Below are 25,997 nucleotides of genomic sequence, written 5' to 3'. Positions count from 1 at the left end.
GAGTGGTTTAAGAGAAAGGGTAGAGGATGCTGCGGATGAGAGGATAGTTATGAGGTAGGGGAGATGATCCTGGGAAAGGGACTAAGAGGCAGGTGGTAGATGCTGGGCAAGATAAGAAGGCATGGGTGTGAATGCTAGGGAAGGAAGGACTCTCTATCTTTGCTATTCACTTGCACAGAAAGCTTGCATTTCCCCTCCTGCTAATCCACACCAAGGATTGTGGGTGGGGATCAGTTTGGGGGCGCATTAACAATTTTTGCCTAGGGTGCCAATTGCTCTAGAGCCAGCCATATGACTAGCAGACTTGATTATTACAATTCTCACAGGACAAGCAGGATGGTAGTCCTCACATATGGATGGTAGTCCTTCATATGGGTGACATCATCAGGATGGAGCTCAATCACGGAACACTTTTGTCAAAGTTTCTAGAACTTTGACTGGCACCTACTGGGCATGCCCAGCACAGCACCAATCGTGCATCCAGCAGGGGTCCCCCTCAGTCTTCTTTTTTTGCGCAGCAGTAGCCATGTGGTTAAGGAGCTCTACAGAGATTCCTGACATGAATTTTCCTCACGGAACTTCTTGGGTCCCCCTATCGATACCTATAATCTGCGGTCGAAAGGTAAGGTTTTACCCTAGTTGCGGTCGATTCCCGTCAAGTTATCCCTTCCGGGCCTACCAGCCATCAACCGCACCGTGGCTAAATATTTTGTCAAAGTCATGGCGTCGGGTTTTCGTCGGTACCCCAACTACACTGACCCACATAGGATCTGTGTTTTGTGTTTGGGGTCTGACCACGATGTCCAAACTTGCACCAAATGTGCCCAAATGACACAGAAGGGCCGCAAGGCTCGTTTAGAGAAAATGGAGTTTCTTTTTCAGTTAAAAACCCCGACTCCAACGAAAGCTTCGACCTCGTCCGAGCCGGTACTATCGCCGTCTCGCCAGCACCGGTACACCACTGCTGCCCATCTGGTGTTGACGATTCCAAAGGTGTTGATTTCCTCCTTGCCTCCTCAGGAAAAGGACTGAGGAGATCATCGTGAAAAACATTGACATCATCATTGCAAGGCTCAGTCCGTCAATCTAGGCAAACCCTTGTCATCGATGTCAACAGAGCCACCAACAAAGAAGCCCCATCCTGAAAAGGCCCCATCATCTTCTGACACCGGGTCACCAAGTCGTTCCCCCACCTCCAGTGGTGCCAGGATCCGCGATTTCACCTTCACTGGTGGACCCTATGGCTATGCCAGTGCTGCCTCCTACTCCGGAGCTGGGGTTCCACATCCCAGGCTTCCGTGAGGAATTGGATCGGATGATCCAAGAGGCCATCGACTCCAGTACCGGTTCCTAAGCTGGTCACCGATCCGATTCCCGTAGCGCTTGCACCACTACTGGGTAGACTGGATGTGTTGATCGGTGCCCTTCCACTGGTGGTTCCGCTACCTTGCACTCCGATTCCATTATCATCGAATGAAGAGGAAACACAGATACCCATTCCACCATCTAGGATCTTATCACTGACTCGTGCATCAATGTCACCGGTCCCTTTGGTGCCTCCATTGATGCCGTCGATTCCTCCATCGATGCCCTCGGTGCCTCCATTGATGCTGTCGGTACCACTACTGATGGCACCGATGCTTAGGCCTGGTCCTTCGGGATTAACACCATTCCTTCCTTCTGGAGATCCTATGGGAGCTGGTGATCAGCCTTATGATCCTTGGACTGATGATTTATCTTAAGTGCCCTCTCCCCAGATGAAGGACCACATTCTCCAGCAGAAGATCTCTCTTTTATTATTTATTTATGTATTTATTTAAAATCTTTTCTGTACCGTCGTTAAGCGGGTGCCATCACAACAGTTCACAATAGGGCACAAAAACTATATGTTGTATAAAGTGTCTAGAATTCTAACTCTTAAACAGGTGCTATCAAAATACTGTAACATAATTTCATAATAAATATTATTTGTTGGGTGTTATAAGTCATGTCCAGTTTTTCTTACTCCGCTATAAGATTAATGCTACTTAACTCTAGTTCTTTGTTGTTTAAAATAAAAGGAAGAATTTAGAATATAAAAAAGAGAAGACACACTTTAAGAAGAAAGGTGTGTGTTTGGGAGTTTGCCTGACCATAAGTAACATTTCCCTGGGTTCTACTCTCACTTCTCTTTGTGGTATGCTTGCTTAAATAGCCATGTTTTTAAATTTTTTTCTGAAGGTTTTGATGTCTCTTTGCAATCTGATTTCCACCGGCATGGTGTTCCACATTATAGGTCCTGCTGGGGATAAGGCCCTATCCCTTACTTGTGTTAATCTGGCCGTCTTGACTGATGGAATAGTTAACAGTGCTTTGTTTGCTGATCTTAGATTTTTGTGGGGGGTATGCACGCGGAGGGCTGTGTTCAGCCACTCTGCTTTTTCGTCGTGTATTAATTTATGAATGGTGCATAAAGTTTTGTATTGTATTCTTTGTTCAATGGGTAACCAGTGTAATTCTATTAAGGTTTCAGTGATATGGTCTCTTTTACTTTTCCCAGTTAAAATTCTTGCCGCTGTGTTTTGTAGTATCTGTAATGGTCTTATTGTGGTGTATGGCAGGCCGAGTAGGAGGGCATTACAATAGTCGGTACTGGAAAAAATTAAGGCTTGTAAGACTGAGCGGAAGTTGGTGGGCGTTAGTCGTGGTTTTAGTCTTCTAAGAGTCATAAGTTTGGCGTATCCTTCTCTTACTTTTTGAGATATATGTTGTTTCATACTTAGTTCTGGGTCAATTATCACTCCCAGGTTTCTTACTTTCTCAGCTAGATGTATTTTTTGGTTGTTGTTGAATGTAATTGGGTTCTGAATGATCGTTATGTTTTTTCGTTCTAGGTGTAAGAATTTAGTTTTCTCCATATTGATCACTAGTTCCATTTGGTATAGAAGTTGTTTTATTATATCTAGGTACATGTTGGCTAAGTTTAATGTTTTCTCAATTGTGTCGTCAATTGGGAGTATTAACTGAATATCATCGGTGTAGATATAGTGCGAAATTCCTAACCTGCTAGCAGGTGACATAAAGTTGAAAAGGAATGGTTTCAGACATTTCAAGGAAATGTCTGAAACCATTCCTTTTCAACTTCAGACAGAAGAGGACTCTAGACCCAAAATACTCCAGTTTCTTGATGCTCCTAAGGAAATCATGTCTATACCTATTCATGAAATCCTGCTTGATCTCCTAAAGAGAAACTGAGAGCATCCATGTTCAGTTCCACCTGTCAGCCGTAAGACAGATGCCACCTACAGTCAGCTCCTGGGTTTCAAAAGTCACAGCTGGATCATCACTCTGTGGTTGTTGAATCAGCCCAGAAGAAGGCACGATGTTCAAAACCTCATTCCTCCATACCTCCAGGGAAGGAACAAAAATTCCTGGATGCTTTTGGCAGACGTGTCTTCCTTGGCTCAATGCTCATATCTCACATTGCCTCTTATCAGTTATACATGACCTAGTATAACAGAGACCTTTTTAAGAGGATCCAGGATTTTTCTGATTCTTTACCAGAACAACTCCAGAATCAATTTCATACTCTGGCTCAAAAAGGCCTGGATGCTGGAAAACACGAGGTCCACTCTGCGTATGATATCTTTGACACTGCCTCTAGAGTGTCTGCAGCGAGGATTAGTACAAGAAGATGGGCTGGCTCAAATCCTCAGACTTAAGACCAGAAATGCAAGACAGGTTAGCTGATCTACCCTGTGTAGGAGACAATCTCTTCGGTGAAAAGATCCGAGAGATTGTGGCACAGCTGAAAGACCATCATGAAATGCTGCACCAGCTTTCTTCTGTGCTGTCTGAGTTTCCATCCGCCCCAAAGAGAACTTTTAGGCGTGACTCTAAGCGGCCAGCCTATAAGCCAAGGATATTTCATCTTCCGGCTTCTAGAGGGCGTCCTTCCAGACCTTACCAAAAAGGTCAGTCCAGACTTCAAAAGGTCTCAGCCAGCCTCTCAACCTGGGCCAGCATCAGGGTTTTGACTCCTTCCTAGAGAGTGTAAGCCAAACTCCTCTTCCATCCATACCGGTCTGCGGTCGGCTCTGCCACTTCAACAACGTTTGGCATACAGTCACCACAGATCAGTAGGTGCTTGCAGTAGTCACTCAGGGTTACCACCTAAATTTCCTGACTGTTCCAGCGGACTCCCCACCTTGGCTGACGGGGGCATACGACCACTCTCGATCGAATAGGAGGTCTCAATCCTCCTCAAATCCTGAGCAATAGAACCAGTGCCCCTCTCTCAGCAGGGGCAAGGGTTCAATTCCCGGTATTTTCTCATACCAAAAATGTCAGGTGGCATACGTTCGATACTGAACCTTCACGCCCTAAACAAATTTTTACAGAGAGAAAAATTCAAAATGGTAACCTTGGGCTCTCTACTTCCTCTTCTACAAAAAGGAGATTGACTATGCTCTCTAGATCTCCAAGAAGCTTACACACATATCTCCATTACTCCTTCCCATCGCAAGTACCTGCGATTCCTGGTTGGCCCTCGTCTCTTCCAGTACCATGTACTACCATTTGGCAAAGCGTCTGCTCAATGAGTATACACCAAGTGCCTGCTGGTGGTCGCAGCCTTCCTCAGGAATCAGGGTGTGCATGTCTTCCCTTATCTCGGCGATTGGTTGATAAGGGCTCCAACTCAGCAGGATGCATTAGCCTCCCTGCGTCTCACTATCCATACCCTGATCTCCTTAGGAGTTCTAATCAACTATCCCAAATCCAAGATAGTTCCATCCCAAACCCTTTCCTTTATAGAGGCCGACCTAAACACAATACAGGTGAAAGCCTTCCTCCCCCAGGATCACGCTTTCACCATAGCCTCTCTGGCACATCATTTACAGGCTCGAGTATCCTCAACTGCTCGTCCCTTCCTCATACTGCTGGGTCACATGGCATCCTCAGTGCATGTCACTCCTATGGCTCGCCTTGCCATGAGAATCATGCAGTGGACCCTAAAAACCCAGTGGATTCAAGCTTGTCAGCCAATGTCCAGCATTATCCAGGTTACCAAACAGCTCTGTCTGTCACTAGCCTGGTGGATGCACCACTCCAAGCTCATTCAAGGCCTTCCATTTCAGGCTTCAGAACCTCAAATTATCTTAACAACAGACGCCTGAGGGTGGGGTGCTCATGTCGGCGATCTGCAGACTCAGGGAACCTGGTCTCTAGAGGAAGCCAAACAACAGATACATTTCCTGGAGCTACGGGCAATCAGATATGCCCTCAAGGCGTTTCAGGATTGCCTATCACACAAAGCCATCCTGATTCAAACCGACGATCAGGTTGCGATGTGGTACATCAACAAACAAGGGGGAATGGGCTCCTACCTCCTGTGTCACGAAGCTGCACAGATATGAGCATGGGCCCTTTCCCACTCGATGTACCTCAAAGCAACCTACCTGCCGGGAGTGACAATCTTGTGGCAGACATGCTGAGTCGTACTTTCCATCCGCACGAGTGGTCTCTCAACCCCACGGTAGCGGACTCGATATTCCAACGTTGGGGTTACCCTCGCATAGACTTATTTGCGTCGGTCCACAACCACAAAGTAGACAACTTCTGCTCTCTCTTTCGCAGTCATCATTCGCAACCAAGATATACCTTCGCCCTCTCCTTGGCCAGCGGTCTCCTTTATGCGTATCCTCCACTTCCTCTCATTTCAAAGACTCTCGTGAAGTTACAGAAGGACATGGGCTCAATGATTCTGATAGCTCCCCACTGGTCACGCCAGTTGTGGTTTCCAATCCTCTAGGACCTATCAGTACACCGGCACATTCCCCTGGAGAAGGATCCCTTTCTGATAACTCAGAACGACAGGTACCTGCGCCATCCCAACCTCCAGGCTCTGTCTCTCACGGCCTGGATGTTGAAAGTTTAAAACTCCAACCTCTTAACCTTTCAGAGTCAGTATCCCCAGTCCTAGTGGCTTCACGAAAGCCTTCAATGAGAAGGTCTTATCGCTCTAAATGGAAGAGGTTTATGGTCTGGTGCACGTCCATGTCCATAGACCCCTTCACTTGTTCCACTGCAAGGTTCCTGGACTATCTCTGGCACCTGTCAGAGTTAGGCCTAAAAACTTCCTCTATCAGGGTGCATGTCAGTGCAGTGTCTGCGTACCATAAGAGTATAGGGAATGTCTCCATTTCAACACAACACTTAGTATCACGCTTCATGAGAGGCTTGCTCTATTTAAAATCTCCACTGCGCCCTCCGGCCCCTGCTTGGGACCTTAATGTGCTTTTGGGACGGCTTATGAAACCTCTGTTTCCCTGTACGTACCAGGATCAGTCCAGACGGTGGGTTATGTCCCCCGTCCCCTGATGGAGTCAGAACAAAAAGCTCGGGGGGAGGTACTATATAACCTCACCTCCCTTGCCTCAATCCTCAGTATCTTCTGACTCCAGCAGATGTGAGCAGGGGCTGTCAGGTCCCCAGCACAGGAGCTTAGGTTTCCTAGGCCTTCTTTATCTTTCTCAACGGGGATCAAGTTAAAAAAAAAAACAAAAAACCCCAAAAAGGACACAGAGAGAGTTTCCTGAGTTAGGGGGATAGAAGGGCTTGCTGGCAGGTCTGTTCCTTGTCTCCCCCCCTCTGTCTTCCTTCCTTCCTTTTGGGGGGGTGAGTGTGTATTTTGTGTTTATTTCTTTTAGACTTACCTCTTGCTCAGCAGTACTCAGCATCTCTGTGGACAGGGCCGGACCCGGGGTGCACGTTAGTGGTGCTAGCCTCTCCCCCTCCCCCCTCCCCCTTCTCAGCTGCTGCCGACCCGCGGCCCCGTGATGTCATGCCCCGGGGCCGCCGGGAGGTCCGATTCCCCGGCGGCCTCCTCAGGTCAGTCGGGAGGGGGGGGGTAGTCCGTGTGCCCTCAGCGATCAGGAGCGAGGACTTCGCCGGTTTTGGACTTGCCCCTTCCCCTCCGAGTCCCGCCATGCTGCGATCGGCGGTCTGTTCTTCATGCGGCCGGCAGGGAGGCCAGCTGTCGCGGGAGGGGCTCTGCGAGAGCTGCTTCCCCGACGGGGAAGACAGCTCTCAGCAGGGGGACGCCGCAGGACTTCGCAGTGAGGACCGCGCGGCTAGGAAGCGGCAGGCCCCATTCCCTCTGAGTGCGGGAACGGCGGCCCTACTCGCTGCATCAAGCCGCGCCTCCTACCTCCTCCGAGACGGCCCCTTGATGACATCTTCAGAAGGCGCAGACATTTAAAAGTAAGGCTGCGACCGTTTCTCAGCCTTTTCGGACGTCCTCGTGGCTTGACCCGACCTCAGCCCTCGCTCCCGCTGTCGGCGCATCGACCCATTGGGGTCCAGAGCAGGCCCTTCCCAGCCCTACTCGCCGCATCAAGCCGCGCCTCCTACCTCCTCCGAGACGGCCCCTTGATGACATCATCGGAAGGCGCAGACGTTTAAAAGTAAGGCTGCGACCGCTTCTCAGCCTTTTCGGACGTCCTCGTGGCTTGACCCGACCTCAGCCCTCGCTCCCGCTGTCGGCGCATCGACCCATTGGGGTCCGGAGCAGGCCCTTCCCAGCCCTACTCGCCGCATCAAGCCGCACCTCCTACCTCCTCCGAGACGGCCCCTTGACATCATCAGAAGGCGCAGACGTTTAAAAGTAAGGCTGTGACCGCTTCTCAGCCTTTTCGGACGTCCTCGTGGCTGACCTGACCGCGGCCCTCGCTCCCGCTGTCGGTGCATCGACCCATCGGGGTCCGGGGGAGGCCCTTCCCAGCCCTACTCGCCGCATCAAGCCGCGCCTCCTACCTCCTCCGAGACGGCCCCTTGATGACATCATCAGAAGGCGCAGACGTTTAAAAGAAAGGCTGCGACCGCTTCTCAGCCTTTTCGGACGTCCTCGTGGCTGACCCGACCTCGGCCCTCGCTCCCACTGTCGGCGCATCGACCCATCGGGGTCCGGAGCAGGCCCTTCCCAGCCCTAGTCACCGCATCAAGCCGCGCCTCCTACCTCCTCCGAGATGGCCCCCTTGATGACATCATCGGAAGGCGCAGACGTTTAAAAGTAAGGCTGTGACCGCTTCTCAGCCTTTTCGGACGTCCTCGTGGCTGACCCGACCTCGGCCCTCGCTCCCACTGTCGGCGCATCGACCCATCGGGGTCCGGAGCAGGCCCTTCCCAGCCCTACTCGCCGCATCAAGCCACTCCTTCTACCTCCTCCGAGACAGCCCCTTGATGACATCATCGGAAGGCGCAGACATTTAAAAGTAAAGCTGCTTCACGGCGTCGCGTGCCTAAGGAGCGCGTCAAAGGGGCCTGCCCCTTTGTGCGTCCCTTCGTTCGTCCCCTAAAAAGATCAATCTCCACCTCCGCATACAGGATCTCGCTGTACATCCCCATCCATATGACAACTCTTCTCTGCACTCCCCTTTAACCTCATCTACCTACAGGTCTCCTTCCTCCTTTATCCTCCACTCCTGTATCCAACCAACATCTCACCCCTGCTCTTCTGCTGAATATTTGCTTCACCCCTTACACCCAATTGTAAGTATTGTAATCTGCATTGTGTTATATCTCTCAGTTGTACACTTTGAAATTGCAAACCTTACTGCCACTAAAACTGCCCTTCTACATTACACTTAACTGGATCCCATCCAATCCAACTCTCCCCTTCTCTTTACTCCCTCCCCTCTTTTTTACTCCCTCGCCACCATGTCCACTCATCCTATCCCCTGCATTCACCTCCCTCATAACAGACGTCCCCGCCCCCTTCCCCCCATACAAGTCCCTCCTTCCCATCCTCACGACCCCCTTTACCCAAATTCTAGGACTCACAACTCTCTCGATCATCCTGTTCAATGCCCAGTCCCTCTCCAAATAAAACCCCATTCTAAATGACCTCCTCACCGACTGTAAACCAGATATCTGTGCCATCACGGAAACCTGGCTCAGAGAAACTGACACGGTCCTCCTTAACCAGCTACCTTCTCACTCATATGAAATCCTATCCATCCCCAGACCAGAAAAAAAAAGAGGAGGTGGCATCCTCCTAGCTTTCAAGAAACACCTCAACCTCAAAATTGCACTCACAACCTCACCCCCAAACTGGAAATCGGCCTTTTCAAATCCCCCACACTACAGATCTGCCTTATATATGCCCCACCTGGTTCCATAGAACGAGATCCTTCCCCCTTAATTGAATTCATTTCTTCCAACATCAACATTGAAACTCCATCCATCATACTAGGAGATTTCAATCTCCATGTTGATGCTACACCCCTCACCTCCTCTTACGATACTTTCCTCACCGCTCTCCAAGCAATAAGTCTCTTCAAATTGTCACCTCCCCGACCCATCAAGCTGGACACTCCCTTGACCTCATTTTCATTAACCACTGTTTTCTACCTTCCCACCCCCCCACCTGCTCCCCGGTACCTTGGTCTGACCACTTTCTCATAGAAGCCTCCCTACTCTTCACCACTCCTACCACCCCTAGCCCAACAAGCAACACTACTATTGCGTTCAGGAAACCCTGCTCAGGTGATGAACTTGCCCTTGTAATCTCTAATGCTTTACCAATCCTTGACTGCTCTAACCCTGAAACTGCCATCACATCCTGGTTTAACATAACACTTGATATTGCTGACAAACTATGCCCCATCTCCAGACGAGAACTACAACAATCTACAAAAAACCACCAACCTTGGTACACAACAGAGCTGAGAGCCTTAAAAAATAAACTTAGGCAGCGAGAGAGAATATGGCGCAAAACCCCCTCGCCCCAACTTGCCTCAAGCTATAAATCTGCACTTCACCATTACAGAATAACCACACTCAAGACCAAACGAGATTTCTATGCTACTAAGATCCACGAATATATGTATAACCCCAAGGCTCTCTTCACTTATGTAGCCGACCTTACCAAGTCCTCTCAACCCCCCATCCCCGACAATGAAGCCATTGCCAGAAGTGAAGAAATCGCCCAATACTTCACAAAAATCACCAACATCCTCCTCAGATTCCAACTCCCATCTCCCATGACCCCCCTTCCGCCCCCCCTCCAATTTACCCCTACCAATTCTACCCTCCAAACTCTTGACCTGACGTCCGCCAAAGAAGTTGAATCAATTCTCAGAAAACTTAGACCCGCCTCTCACCCCTCAGACACTATACCTACAAAAAACCTCCTCTCCATCCCAAACTCTATTGCCAAACCTATTGCAGACATTATTAACTCCTCCCTCTCTTCAGGCGCCATTCCAGATGCCCTCAAACAAGCGATTGTTAAACCCCTCCTTAAAAAACCCTCGTTAGACCCCAAAGACCCCTCCAACTTCTGCCCGATCTCTAACCTGCCCTTCATTTCCAAGATCATGGAAAAGATAGTGAACATCCAACTCACAGAATACCTTGAAAACAATAAAATACTGCACCCTGCCCAATTTGGTTTCCGCAAATCCCTCAACACTGAAACACTCCTGCTCTCCCTCACGGATCACATATTCAGAGGCATGGACCAGGGCAATTGCTACCTCCTTGCCCTTCTCGACATCTCAGCCGCCTTTGACACCATTAATCACATCTACCTCCTCAACCGACTGGCTGAAATAGGTATCTCAGGCCTAGGCCTGCTATGGTTTAAATCTTACTTATCTAACAGGAAGTTCGCCGTCAAAATAGGAAATGCCAAATCCACACTCTACTCTCTGTCCCAAGGTGTCTTTCAAGGTTCCTCTCTCTCCTCTACCTTATTCAATATTTACCTCACCTCCCCTCTGTCAACTTCTAACAGACCTTGGCCTCAAATTCTACCTTTATGCAGACGATGTTCAAATCCTCATCCCCATTCACAACTCTCTTACCGATGCCCTGGCATTTTGGAAAAGATGTCTCGCATCCATAAATGACTTCCTCACTAACATCCACCTCGCCTTAAACACTTCCAAAATGGAACTGCTCCTTCTTTCTCAACACCAACCCCCTAAACCCCTGATCTCCAACGACCCAGCCTTCAAAATCATATCATCCCAACCCTGTGTAAGAGACCTTGGGGTAATTCTAGACCAACAACTCAATCTAAAAAAATATATCAGTTCCATTCTCAAAGAGGGTTTCTTCAAGCTCAGTGTTCTAAAGAAACTTAGACCCCTCCTCCACTATCATGACTTCCGTACTGTTATCCAAGCCACTCTATCCTCAAAGCTAGACTACTGTAATGCCCTCCTCCTTGGACTACCCTCTTCCACCACGAAACCCTTACAAATGTTCCAAAATGCTGTCGCCAGGGTCATTGCAAACACACGGAAATCTGATCACATCACGCCCATACTCAAAGACCTCCACTGGCTCCCCATAGCATCCCGCATTCTCTTTAAAACTCTAACCATAATTCACAAATCCATCTACTCCTACAACTCCAACTGGCTTGATGAACCCTTTTGCCTCACACGCTCTGACCGACCCATCAGGTCTGTCAACAAAGGTACCCTAACAGTACCCCCTATTAAAAAAGCCCACCTCTCCGCCACAAGAGATCGCGCACTCTCCATTGCAGGCCCCAAACAATGGAACTCCCTCCCGACTACACTCAGACTTGAGCCATGCTACTCTAAGTTCAGAAAGAAACTAAAGACTTGGCTCTTCCGACAAGCCTACCCAGAATAATTGTTTCCATCTACCTCCCCCCTTCCAATTTCATGCGCCCATCCGTCCCTAATAATCCCTTCATCATTAAGATTAGAAACCTCCTGTAACCCCTCCAGGACCCTGTATATATTCCCTCTCTTGAACAGTCTGTATATAAGTTGCACCACTGTATATAGCCTTTCTGTTACCGTTTAATGTTACTGTTTTTACTTTCTATACTTCTGTAACTCTGTAATTACTCATTCTCCACTCCCCCTCTCCCGTTGATTGTACTTTCAGTATTTAGTTGTAATGTAAACCGGTATGATGTTTGCATACTAATGCCGGTATATAAAAATCTTAAATAAATAAATAAATACTAGAACCTTCAACTCCACCAGGTACTGGTCCCACAATCAACGCCGGTCCTGTACTACGAGGCAGCAGCAGCAGCCACCCCAGGCTCCGTCATCTCGCTCGCATACCTGGAACCGGTTCTTTCGAGGCCGCAGGCCCGGCAAGGAAGGGCAGGACCCGGGTACCTCCTCGAAATCATCTCAATGATGCCAGGCTGACCCACGAACCGACTCCCCGGGTAGGAGGTCGGATTGCCCTCTTCTACGAAGAGTGGGTCCGAATCACGTCGGATCAGTGGGTCTTGGATATTCTAAAACACGGCTATGCATTGGATTTTGTCCACGCACCCAGGGAGAGATTTCTCTTCTCCCCATGCGGGTCCCTTCACAAGCGAAGGGCTGTTCGGCAGACCCTCGACCGCCTACTCTCTCTGGGGGCTATAGTCCCAGTGGCCGCCTCCGAGCTGGGTCGGGGACATTATTCCATTTACTTCATGGTGCCCAAGAAGGAAGACACTTTCCGACCCATTCTGGATCTCAAGACTGTCAACAGGTCCCTCAGGGTCCCGCAATTTTGTATGGAAACACTGCGCTCGGTGCTGGCAGCAGTCCATCAGGGGGAATTTCTCGCCTCCCTGGATCTCATGGAGGCGTACCTTCATATCCCGGTCCTTCAGGCTCATCAGCGCTATCTTTGCTTCAAGATCTTGGGGCAGCACTTTCAATTTCGAGCCCTTCCCTTCGGTTTGGCAACAGCTCCACGCGTCTTCACGAAGGTCATGGTAGTAGTGGCAGCGGCCCTTCGCCGGGAAGGTGTCCTGATGCACCCTTACCTGGACGACTCGCTCATCCGGGCGAAGTCTCTGACCCAGGGGTTTCAAGCGGTCGACAGGGTGGTGCAGTTGCTATGGTCCCTGGGGTGGAACATCAACTTTGCCAAGAGCAACTTCACTCCATCTCAATCGTTGAACTTTCTGGGGGTGCACTTCGACACCAAGGCGGGCAAGGTGTTCCTGCGTCTGGAGCGGGCACATGCATTGCGCGAGCAGATCCTTCGCTTCATGGCGCTTCCTGCCCCCACAGCATGGGATTACCTGCAGGTCCTGGGAACCATAGCGTCCACCATCGACCTGGTCCCGTGGGCTTTTGCGCAACTGCGCCCTCTCCAGAGGGCATTGCTCTCCCGTTGGAAGCCAGTGTCGCGGGATTTTCAGGCGGTACTTCTGATCCCGATCGCTACAAGACTCAGCCTCCGCTGGTGGCTGGACCCTCGACATTTAGCACAGGGGGTACCCCTGGAAGTTCTGGACTGGGTGGTAGTCACCACGGACGCCAGCCTAGTCGGCTGGGGAGCAGTCTGTCGGTCGAGCTCCATACAGGGCCGTTGGACGGTGGATCAAGTGCAGTGGCCCATCAACCGCCTGGAGACAAGAGCGGTCCGCTTAGCATTGAAAGGCTTCCTCCCGCTGGTCCGCCACCGGGCGGTCAGGATTCTCTCAGACAACGCGACTACGGTGGCATACATCAATCGCCAGGGGGGCATGAGGAGCCGTCACATCTCATTGGAAGCAGACAAGCTGATGCAGTGGGCGGAGCTACACTTGAGCCGTCTGGCAGCCTCCCACATTGCAGGCATGGACAACGTACAAGCGGACTTCCTAAGCCGGCAGCACATAGATCCCGGAGAGTGGGAGCTCTCGGAGGAAGCAATGCGCCTGATAGTAAGACGGTGGGGGACTCCCCACATGGACCTCATGGCCACAGCCGGAAATGCAAAGGCCCCTCGCTTCTTCAGCCACAGAAGAGAGCACGGAGCAGAAGGGATCGATGCACTGGTATTCCCGTGGCCCCGGCAGATTCTGTTGTATGTCTTCCCTCCGTGGCCCCTGTGGGGATGGTACTTCGGCGGATAGAGAGCCATCAGGGTCCGGTAATCCTGGTGGCGCCGGAATGGCCCCGACGGCAGTGGTTCGCAGACCTCCTTCACCTGGCGGTGGAGGGCCTGGTGCGGCTCAGTCATCTCCCACGTCTCCTTCGTCAAGGGCCCATATTTTTCGAGGTGGCAGATCGCTTCTGTCTTGCGGCTTGGCTTTTGAGAGGCGCAAGCTGAGGCATCGTGGGTATCCGGAGGAGGTGATTTCTACTCTACTGCGGGCACGAAAAGCGTCCACCTCCGTCACTTACATGCGGGTTTGGAAGGTCTTTGAAACATGGTGCCAGGCACATACTATCCGGCCATCCCACGCCTCGGTGGCACAGGTTCTCTCATTTTTGCAGGCCGGTCTGGATTTGGGCCTCGACTATAACTCCATCCGGGTCCAAGTGGCGGCGTTAGGAGCTTTCCTTCACAATGGGCGGGACTCGATGCTCTCAACCCACCCGGATATCTTCCTTTTTCTCAAGGGGGTTAAGCACCTGAAGCCACCGTTGTGACCACCTTGTCCTTCCTGGAATCTCAACTTGGTAATCCGTGTCCTTAGTGGACCGCCTTTCGAGCCCCTCCGGGTGGCCACCATCAAGGATATCACCTTCAAGACGATCTTCCTGGTAGCGATCAGCTCGGCACGTCGAGCATTGTCCTGCCAAGAGCCATATCTCCGCTTTACCGATGAGGGTGTTTCCTTGTGCATGGTTCCATCGTTTCTTCCCAAGGTAGTCTCGGCCTTTCATCTTAACCAGTCCATCGAATTGCCTTCTTTTTCATCGACGGACCCCAGGGATCTTCGCAAACTCGATGTTAAGCGATGTCTGCTGCAATATCTGGCAGTCACCAATGAGTTTCGCCTGTCGGATCACTTGTTCGTACTCTGGTCGGGGCCTAAGAAGGGTTTTATGGCCTCCAAACTGACCATTGCCCGTTGACCGAAGGGGACGATTGCCGCCGCGTATCTCGGTGCCGGGAGGCGCCCTCCGCTGGCTGTCAAAGCGCACTCCCTTCGCTCTCAAGCTACTTCCTGGGCAGAGAGCACTGCGGTGTCGTCGCAGGAGATCTGCAGGGCGGCTACATGGAAGTCTCTCCATACCTTTGCGAGACACTATCGTCTGGATGTACGGCACCAGTTTTCGGTTCCTTCGGGGATAGAGTCCTTCGAGCGGGGCTGTCTATGTCCCACCCATAGTAGGGAAGCTTTGGTACATCCCACTATCTGGACTGATGCTGGTACATATAGGGAAAAGAAAATTATTCCTTACCTGCTAATTTTCGTTCCTGTAGTACCATGGATCAGTCCAGATGCCCTCCCTGGTTTGGGGAATTTCTTGGGATATGCCTCCGCTTGAGTGACTTCTCCGCCTTACCTCTGTGTGCCCTGGGAAACCAGGGTCTGTTTGTCTCACCATTCTGTTTGCAAGTTCTTCTTGGGGTTTTTTACGACAGTTATAAAATTCTTTAACGTTGCCTTGTTAGCGTTTAGTTACTTGATCCCTCTGTCTCTTCTCTTCTTGGCTTTGCTAGTCTAGTTACTGAGGATTGAGGCAAGGGAGGTGAGGTTATATAGTACTTCCCCCCAAGTTTTTTGTTCTGACTCCATCTGCTGGACGGGGGACATAACCCACCGTCTGGACTGATCCATGGTACTACAGGAACGAAAATTAGCTGGTAAGAAATAATTTTCTTTTGAGCCTCTTCACTCCTGTGATCTCCGCTATCTCACCTGGAAGGTAGTTTTTCTTCTTGCGATCACATCCGCTCGCAGAGTTAGTGAATTACAGGCATTAGTTACCTACCCGCCTTACACTAAAATTCTGTATGACAGGGTACTGCTCCGCACTCACCCTAAGTTTTTACCAAAGGTAGTATCGGAATTTCACATTAATCAATCCATTATCCTACCTACCTTTTTTCCCAGGCCCCATTCCAATCCAGGAGAACAGGCTCTGCATTCCTTAGACTGGAAGCATACTCTAGCCTTCTATCTGGAACTCACATGAGTCCAGTGGAAATCCACTCAATTGTTTGTGTCTTTTGATACCATCAAACTTGAAAATCCTGTGGGAAAGCAGACCCTCTCCTTCTGGTTGGCGGACTGTATCTCTTCTTGTTACCAGCAAGCAGGCATTCCACTATAAGACCGTGTGAAAGCACACTCTATCAGGGCCATGGTGACATCAGTAGCGCACCTCAGTTCGGTGCCCCTTCCTGACATATGTAAGGCTGCTACCTGGAGTTCACTCCATACTTTTGCAGCCCACTATTGCTTGGATAAGGCTGGCAGACAAGGTTCCATCTTCAGCCAGTCTGTTCTACACAACTTATTTTCAGTTTAACTTACCAACATCCTTCCACCGACCCGTTAGTGTTCAGGATGCCCTCCTAACTAAATTCCACCCCTGTTTTTGTGCCTGTTGCACGTCTTTTGGGTGCATTTGGTGCATTGCTCGGGCATCCTCAGCTCGGTACTCACCCATATCTGAGGACTACCATCCTGCTTGTCCTGTGAGAAAGCAGAGTTGCTTACCTGTAACAGGTGTTCTCACAGGACAGCAGGATGGTAGTCCTCACGAAACCCGCCCGCCACCCCACGGTGTTGGGTTCATTTACATTTTCTTGTTTTATTTTTCGCACATACTTTTGCTATACTACAAGACTGAAGGGGGACCCCTGCTAGATGCAAGGTTGGTGCTGTGCTGGCCATGCCCAGTAGGTGCCAGTCAAAGTTCTAGAAACTTTGACAAAAGTGTTCCATGTTTGGGGTCCATCCTGATGATGTCACCCATATGTGAGGACTACCATCCATATGTGAGGACTTACAGGTAAGCAACTCTGCTTTCCCTTTATCATGGTCTAACACTGGGTTCATTAAAATGGTTGCAATTCTTCCAGAATATAGTAGAGACATTATTGGTTGGCGTACAAGCTAGGGACCATATTAAACAAATTCTGGAGGAGTTGGATTGGCTCCCTATTATGTGATGATGAAGGCAGTTCCACTCTATCTTCATGAGCTTTTTGACCATTATACCCCACACAGAGCACTTTGCTTTTCACAACAGACATTATTAGTGTCATCTCCTTCCCAGGTGAAACTCGAAATCATCCAACATAAAGCATTCACATACTGTATGTGGTACCAATTGTTTGGAATTTGGTCCTCTAGAGATTAATTCAGAAACCATGCTATTTGGGATTTACAAAAAAAATGTGAAGACCTGGTTCTCCGCTGAGGCATTTCTTGAATTTCCTGTTTAGGTGAGGCAAATGTGTAGTCGCCTAAAGAGTGGGGATGAAGGACAGATTGAGAGTTATGTAAAGCTAGCAGACAGGTTGGAATGTTGAATAATGTATTATTGTAACCCCATTCCTGGTCAGCTCTTGGGTATGGGGACATATAGAAACATAGAAATGATGGCAGAAGAAGACCAAACAGCCCATCCAGTCTGCCCAGCAAGTTTTGCACTTTTTTTTTTCTCATACTTATCTGTTACTCTTGGCTGTTAGTAACCTTTTGATTCTATTTCCCTTCCATCCCCACCATTAATGTAGAGAGCAGTGTTGGAACTGCCTCTCAGTGACATATCTAGCTTAGTAGTAGTAGTAACCGCCGCAATAAGCAAGCTATACCCATGCTTATTTGTTTACCCAGACTAAATAATTCAGACCTTGTTCGTTGTTGTCTGTATATAGATCTACTTTTCTTCATTCCCCCTGCCGTTGAAGCAGAGAGTTATGTTGGATATGCATTGAAAGTGAAGTATTTGACTTTCTCCCCTGCTGTTGAAGCAGAGAGCTACGCTAGATATGTGTGAAGTATCAGTCTTTCTCCCCTGCCGTTGAAGCAGAGAGTTATGCTGGATATGCATTGAAAGTGAAGTATATGACTTTCTCCCCTGCCGTTGAAGCAGAGAGTTGTGCTGAATATGCATTGAAAGTGAAGTATCTGACTTTCTCCCCTGCCATTGAAGCAGAGAGTTGTGCTGAATATGCATTGAAAGTGAAGTATCTGACTTTCTCCCCTGCCGTTGAAGCAGAGAGTTGTGCTGAATATGCATTGAAAGTGAAGTATCTGCGCTGGATATGCGTGATGTATCAGTCTTTCTCGCCTGCCGTTGAAGCAGAGAGCAATGCTGGATATGCATTGAAAGTGAAGTACTTGGCTTATTTGGTTTGGGGTAGTAACCGCCGTAACAAGCAAGCTACTCCCCACTTTTTTTGTGAATGCAAATCTTTTTCCACGTTTCGTCTTGCTGTTGAAGCTTAGAGCAATGTTGGAGTCGCATTAACCGTGTGTATGTTTATTGAATAAGGGTATTATCTCCAGGCAGTAGCCGTCATTCCCCTTGAGCCACCCACTCTTCATTCACGTCCTCTAGACTTTATGGATCCACAGTGTTTATCCCACGCCCCTTTGAAGTCCTTCACAGATCTGGTCTTCACCACTTCTTCCGGAAGGGCATTCCAGGCATCCACCACCCTCTCCGTGAAGAAATACTTCCTGACATTGGTTCTGAGTCCTCCCTGGAGCTTCAAATCGTGACCCCTGGTTCTGCTGATTTTTTGCCGACGGAAAAGGTTTGTTGTTGTCTTTGGATCATTAAAACTTTCAAGTATCTGAACGTGTTACGGGACCGGGCTGTGCCCCGGTCCCTTCACTCACCACGAGGCCGGCCCGATCCGTCCGAGGTGCTCCTCAGCCCCCCGGGCCTGCAGCGCTTCCTCCCGCGGCGTCCCCACCGCGAAGGAGACGCCGCCAACGTCCGCGATTGGCTCTGTCCCCCAGGTGCACGCATGCACAAGGACTCCCCTCTTAAAGGGGCCAGCGCGGGAGATTAAAAAATGCCGGCGGATGACGTCAGACGCTGCAGGGTATATCACCCTGCAGCTCAGAAGAGATCCTTTGCCTTGCAACAAGGTTCCTGGGTTTTGCCTGTGTTGCTGCATTCCTGATTGTCTTCGTCCCGCTCCTGTCTGCTCCCCTTGCTGTGGATTCTTCTGGCTTCGACCCGTGGACTGGTATTGGACCGTGCTCTGGCTCTGACTTCTTGGACTGGCAGTGGACCGCTCTCTGGCTCCGACCCGTGGACTGGCAGTGGACCACTCTGGCTTTGACCCGTGGACTGGCTGTGGACCCCTCTCTGGATACCGACCCCTGGACTGGCTGCGGACCGCCCTTGGACTCCGACTCCAAGACCGACTTCTGGATTTCCTATGACCTGCTGGAGGCACCAGCCGTCCGGAACCACGACCTGCAAGAGGCGCCTGCATCCGGACCACTCTCACCTTCCGAAGTCGCCTAAGTCCCAGCGACCGGGTTCCTACGGGCTCCTCCCGGGGGGACTTCGGTTTCCAGGGTGAATCTCCTAAAGTCCCAGCAACCAGGCTCCTAAGGGCTTCTCCCGGGGGAGTGTTGGTTTCCAGGGTGAAGACTCTCCAATCTTCAGGCTCCCACTTCGTCGGCCCGACCACAGGGTACCGAGTCCTGGGTCGCATAGGGCTCCACCATACGTCCGGGGTCTCAGCCTGCTTCAAACTTCCGAACCGCCTCCTGGTTGGGACGATTGCTGTGGACTCCTACAGCACTTCATCCTCTGTCCTAACCAGCCCAAGGGTCCACGAACATAATAGAACGTCTGTATCATGTCACCTCTGCTCCTCCTTTCCTCCAGGGTGTACATATTTAGATTCTTCAATCTCTCCTCATAAGTCATTCGATGAAGACCATTCACCCTTTTGGTCACCCTTCTCTGGACTGTCTCCATCTTGTCTCTGTCTCTTCAGAGATACGGTCTCCAGAACTGAACACAGTACTCCAGGTGAGGCCTCACCAAGAACCTGTACAAGGGGATAATCACTTCCCTTTTCTTACTCGATATCCCTCTCTCTATGCAGCCCAGCATTCTTCTGGCTTTAGCTATCGCCTTGTCACATTGTTTCGCCGACTTCAGATCATTAGACACTATCACCCCAAGGTCTCTCTCCTGCTCCGTGCACATCAGCCTTTCTCCCCCCATCGAATACAGTTCATTCGGATTTCCACTCCCCATATGCATGACTCTGCACTTCTTGGCATTGAATCTCAGCTGCCATATCTTTGACCACTCTTCCAGCTTCCTTAAATCCCGTCTCATTCTCTCCACTCCTTCCGGCGTGTCCACTCTATTGCAGATCTTAGTGTCATCCGCAAAAAGACAAACCTTACCTTCTATCCCGTCCGTAATGTTGCTCACAAAGATATTGAACAGGACCGGTCCCAACACGGATCCTTGCGGTACACCGCTTAAAACCGCTCTCTCTTCAGAGAGAGTTCCATTTACCATCACACATTGTCTTCTGTCCATCAACCAGTTTGCAATCCAGGCCACCACCTCGGCACTTATTCCTAAACTTCTCATTTTATTCACCAGTCTCCTGTGCGGGACCGTATCAAAAGCTTTGCTGAAATCCAAGTAGATGACATCAAGTGCTCTTCCTCAATCCAATTCCTTGGTTACCCAGTCAAAAAAGTCTATCAGATTTGTCTGACAGGATCTTCCCCTGGTGAATCCATGCTGCCTCTGGTCCATCAATTCTCCCGACTGTAGATAGTTCACTATTCTCTCTTTCAACATTGACTCCATTACTTTTCCCACCACTGAAGTGAGGCTAACCGGTCTGTAGTTACCAGCCTCTTCTCTGTTCCCACTCTTGTGAAGCGGGCTCACCACCGCTCTTCTCCAGTCACTCGGCACCACTCCCGTTTCTAGGGATCTATTGAACAGGTCACACAGCGGACCCGCCAGCACATCTCTGAGCTCCCTCAGTATCCTGGGATGAACTTCATCAGGCCCCATGGCTTTGTCCACTTTCAGTTTCTCCAGCTCTTTCCATACATTTTCTACTGTAAATGGAGTTACATCTACTCCACTCCCCTCCAGTTTCTTGTTAACTAGCGACGGTCCTTCTCCAGGGTCCTCTTTAGTGAACACAGAACTGAAGTATTCGTTTAATATTTCTGCCATTTCTTCGTCTCTCTCCACACATTGATCCTTTCCATCTTTCAATTTCGCTATACCACTTTGAACTTTTCTCTTGTCACTGATATATCTGAAAAATGTTTTGTCACCTCTCTTTACATCCTTGGCAATCCTCTCTTCTGCTTGACTTTTTGCTGTCTTGATTAATTTCTTCGTCTCCCTCAGTTCTACCAGATATTCTTCTTTATGCTCCTCCCTTTGGGATCCTTTATATTTCTTGAACGCTGTTCTTTTAGCCTTTATTTTGTCACCCAACTCCTTGGAGAACCACATAGGTTTCATTTTTCTTTTGCTTTTCTTTACTTTTCTAACATATAGATTAGATGCTTTGGTAATTGCTCCTTTTAGTTTGGTCCACTGTTGTTCCACATCTCTCTCGTTCTCCCAGCCTTTTAATTCTTCCTCCAGGTACCTCCCCATTTTATCAAAGTCCGTGTTTTTGAACTGCAAAACTCGGGTCTTTGTGCTTCTTTTCCGTACAGGGAGGTCACAGAACAACAAGACTCCATGACCTCCCGGGACTCCCACACAGTGAGGAAAAGATTTGCTTTTCAAGGTCCTTATGATTTTTATCTTCACACGGGCTTTTCCAATACACCAGACCAGCAAAAAGTCAACACACCTCATGGACTCAAAAACTATTGTTCCAAAAAATAAGTTTTTACTGTTGCTAATGATAGGCTAAAACAAAGTCCAAAAATGAGATATATAAATGAACTCAATCTTCTTTCAAAACACTTCCCAAAATCCAACAACTAGTAAACTCCTTGGGAAAGGAAATCTTCTTCCCTGGGCCCTGCCAGTATCTTTTTTGTTGGCATACTATCTTCTTTGTTCTATCACTCTCTCTTGTCAGACACAACACGGGGGCTCATTTCTGAATTCTTTGCCAGTCAGGTACTCCTTTAGATCTTCCCCTAGCATGCAGCTTCCCTCTGATGCTCCTAAAAGACAATCCTCTCACTTCTCTGTTTCTGATATGATTCCTTCTTCCCTGGTTGTTCAGACTCCAATCTTTCAGATACATGCTTCTTCAGAACCCACTGGAGTTCCAGGACTTCCCCCATCTTGGACGCCTCAATTTCTCCCTCTCTCCAGGCACTTCTTTACCCAATAGAGAGCTCACTTCTTCCTGTTCTGTCTCTATGGATGTACAGAGCCACCAAGTGTCCTTTGCAAGGAGAAACACTCCTTCCCTCATCTCTGTGCTATGACTGACTTTCCAAAAAAGACCTCCCTGTGTTACACGGGCACAATAGTTTTGTTAACTCAGCTGGCCCCGCCCAGTGGGGAGTGGTACACCTCACTAACCCACCTATGGACATACATCACAAAAAGGGACAGGGTATGTTGAGACCTCTGACTCACACAAGCTGGGTAGCTCAGGCCACTGACGCTATAAAGGTAAAAGGACAAACACTGCTCATGAGAGACAGATTTTGGCATGCCCTTCCATTACTTTTGGATTGTTGATTTCTGGCAGTTAATGTAAGTATGTTAATTATTTTCAGGAGTTTTGTGTATTGATTTACATTGTAATAGATTGTTGAAATATATGAACTGTAATCCAGTTTAAGTTTCTTGTATTGGATAAGGCAGAAAATCAAAGCTAAATAAATAAATAAAGATTGTATCTTCTCTTGAACAGTGGGAAGGAAATTTTCAGCAGTCCATGTAGCTTGAATTTTCAAAGCACATTTATGCGCATAAATCCGCTGTGAAAATTCCTGGGTTGTAATGGTACATGCATAAACGTGCACGCAGGAAATTATGCCTGTGGCTTTATAAGTTGAATAATCCTGAGAAGCTGTAACTTTCTGTGTGTACATTTACACACATACTTTTGAAAATAAAAAATATGCATACAAATACTTTTCCCACCCTACTCTACTACCCCCTCTCCCTAGAATGCTTACATTGATTGCAAGGAAAAGTACATGCATAAATGAGCTGTTTGTACTATTCCATGGCCAACTCCACCCCCAAACAATTTTCAAAAGTCAGTTTACACATATACCCCCCCCTCCATTAATTTAATTTGTAAGTAACTATATACAAGTCTAGTTAGCAGTACTCACATCAGGTTTCCTCCAGGGTCAGGATCTCTAAGAAATCAGTCGAACACAGACAACTACTGAGTATTAATGAATGTCCTACTTGGGTCTTCCTGCTAATGGTTCAACAGCCACCAAATTGCAAAGAACAAGGTATTGTTCCCAGAGATCCACAGGGATTGAATTGCAGGCCTTATTCTCAGACTTCGTGCAACTGCCTCTAGTTTCCTCAGGCTCCTCCTCCTCAACCTCTTCTTCTTGTATTTCAGATGCAACAAGCTTTCAAATGGGGACCTGAGCAGCCACAATATCCTATTCAGCAACGAACACAAGCACAATTGGTATGTTGACCAATGAATGATATCCTATTTAGTGATAAGTGTATACAATATCTGGGAAGCAGCAGATTCTTCTGTATGTCATTCTGTTTGACTTCTAATGTAACTCCATGACTGTTGAGAACGGGGGTGTTTAGTGTGCCCTTGGGCCTCAACCCGACCCCAGACGGATCCAGGACCAAACCGAGGGTTGACGGCGTGTTCCACTATGGCAGACGGTCTTACCCTCTGCCAGGCCTGCAAGCTCCCAAGGCCAACAACAGGATGATGTTGGAATGCGAATGGTCCTCCGACCATTCCAAGCCCTTTCGGACCTGCCGCTTGGAACGGCATGGAGCAGCAGGCCTGGCCTGAGGATGAGGGTAGACGGGCCTTGACATGAAAACGTGACACTATGACGAAGGTGAAGATGTGACACCAGGGCTCTTAAAGACATGACACCAGGACTTTTGAGACATGACACCAGGACTATAGAAGACATAACACCAGGGCTGATGCGAAGACATCACGGAATGGGTGGTCGATGCAATGGCATCAGGGACAAGACTCCGAAGTGCAGACATGATGAGGAACTTGAAATCCAAACAAGACAAGATGCTGGGCAGGAGGACATTGGCACTGTCTCTCAGGGCACCCTACTCAGCCCACCTACACGGGCGGACCCAATGAGCTGGTCGCGGACCACCCTGTCCCACTGCGCGCCCTACACATCCCAAGGAGGCTGGTCACGGACCACGCTGAGAATGGGACGGGCGCAGGGGAGAATCCAGCCAAGGCAGAACTTCGACGACGGAGCCATAAGTCGCCTGGAGCTCCACAAAGGCGGGCAGGACGAGACGGCTCAGGAGCACAGGACACCAGTCCACCTGTAGGCCACTCCAACCCGGGAAAGACGTCGTCCGAGGCAGCCAGGCCGAACAGAACCAGAAGGCTCAGGAGCGTTGACATGAACTCCAAGGAGGGCAGGACACCAGGAGGTGAAACACCAGGAGACAAAACACCAGGACACCTGGACGAGGACCTCAGGCACGAAGACATGGCATGACGAGGAACAGATGAGACGAGATGAGGAACTCCATGGAGAAGATAGAAGACCTGATGGAGCTCTGGCAGGCAGGAGCCTCCAGAGTGAAGTAACTCCGATGCAAGGCCATGTTTTATGCAAGGCCTTGTTTTATGTAACTGCTTTTCTGCACTTTTGTTAAATGGTAAAGTTTCACCCCTGTTTCTTGTGAACCAGCATGATGGGACCACCGTCTTGAATGTTGGTATATAAAAAACTTAAATAAATAAATAAAATAAGATGTACTGTGAAGACAACCCTTTTATAGGGCTAGGCAGGAAATCCATTCCTAGGTGGGGTCAGCCACACTTCCTGTGGCTGGCCCTTTAAATTCTATGAAGAGGCGCGTGCCGGTGCCTAGAGGGAAGGAAGCAGGAGCTGGGCAGGACCGCAGACAGCGGCCTGCACCAACGTTGTCGCGTAGCAAGCAGGGCTGGCCTGAGAAGCAGGCCCGATGACGGCAGCGGCTCCAGCCGCTGCAGGGAGGCCCCAGCGGCGGCTCCTGCCGCTAATCCAGACCGGGGCTTGCGGGCTCCGGCTGCGAAGATCACAGAGACGTCAGCGGCGGCTTCGTGCCGCAAAGAGAGGCAGAAAGTCCGTGGCTCCAGCCACAATGAAGAGGACAAAACCAGGGTGGCCTCTGGGCCGCAGGAAGAACTACAGTCTGCAGCTCCAGCCGCACAGCAAGGCTCGACTTTGGCGGAGTCAATGCCGCGTCGGGTGAAGAGGAAAAACAGGAACATGGTGAGTGCCTGCTCGCGGGGAGACCCGCGGGCAAGGTTCCATAACAATGACAGAATTACAAATTTGTACTTCTTGTATTTAATATGATTTATATTATTACAGTATGCTTTATACTTTTCACATATAAAGGAAATAAAATAAATAATTCCTAACATTCTGTTTGATTTTTTGACTGCCGCAGCACACTGAGCCAACATTTTCAATATATTATCCACTATGATGCCTAGTTACTTTTCCTCAGTGGTAGTTCCTAATATGGAACCTAACATCATGTAACTATAGCATGGTTTATTTTTCCCTTTATTCATTACCTTGCACTTGTCCACATTAAATTTCATCTGCCATTTGGATGCCCAATCTTGTAGTCTCAGAAGGTCCTCCTGCAATTTATCACAATCCACTTGTGAATTAACTACTCTGGATAATTTTGTATCATCTGCAAATTTTATTACCTCACTTATCATAGTCCTTTCCAGATCATTTATACATATTTTGAAAAGCACCAGTCCAAGTTCAGACCCTGAGGCACTCCACTGTTTTCCACTGAGAAAACTGACCATTTAGTCATACTCTGGGTTTCCTGTCTTTTAACCAGTTTGTAGTCCATGAAAGGACATCGCCTTCTATCCCATAACATTTTAGTTTTCTTAGAAGCCTCTCATGAGGGTCTTTGTCAAACGCCTTCTGAAAATCTAAATACACTATATCTGCTGGTTCACCTTTATCCACAAGTTTATTAACCCCTTCAAAAAAATGAAGCATATTTGTGACTTCCCTTGGGTAAATCTGTGCTATGTTCCATTAAACCATGCATTTCTATATGCTCTTTGATTTTGATCTTTAGAATAGTTTCCACTATTTTTTACGGCACTGAAGTCAGACT

General features: G+C 49.0%; 1 protein-coding gene across 1 annotated transcript in view; it reads left to right on the top strand.

Moving 5' to 3' along the window:
• The window catches only part of LOC115083229, a 509,967-nt gene that overhangs the window by 94,774 nt on the left and 389,196 nt on the right, over positions 1-25,997 (top strand). The window contains exon 4 of the mRNA XM_029587038.1: positions 23,239-23,310. Coding sequence (XP_029442898.1) covers positions 23,239-23,310 — 72 coding nt within the window. The remainder of the gene's footprint in view (positions 1-23,238; positions 23,311-25,997) is intronic.

The sequence above is a fragment of the Rhinatrema bivittatum genome, chromosome 2, assembly GCF_901001135.1.
Source record: "Rhinatrema bivittatum chromosome 2, aRhiBiv1.1, whole genome shotgun sequence".
Classification (NCBI taxonomy): Eukaryota; Metazoa; Chordata; class Amphibia; order Gymnophiona; family Rhinatrematidae; genus Rhinatrema; species Rhinatrema bivittatum.
The sequence above is the reverse complement of the archived record's forward strand: the minus strand, read 5'-3'. Positions and strand labels throughout refer to the sequence as shown.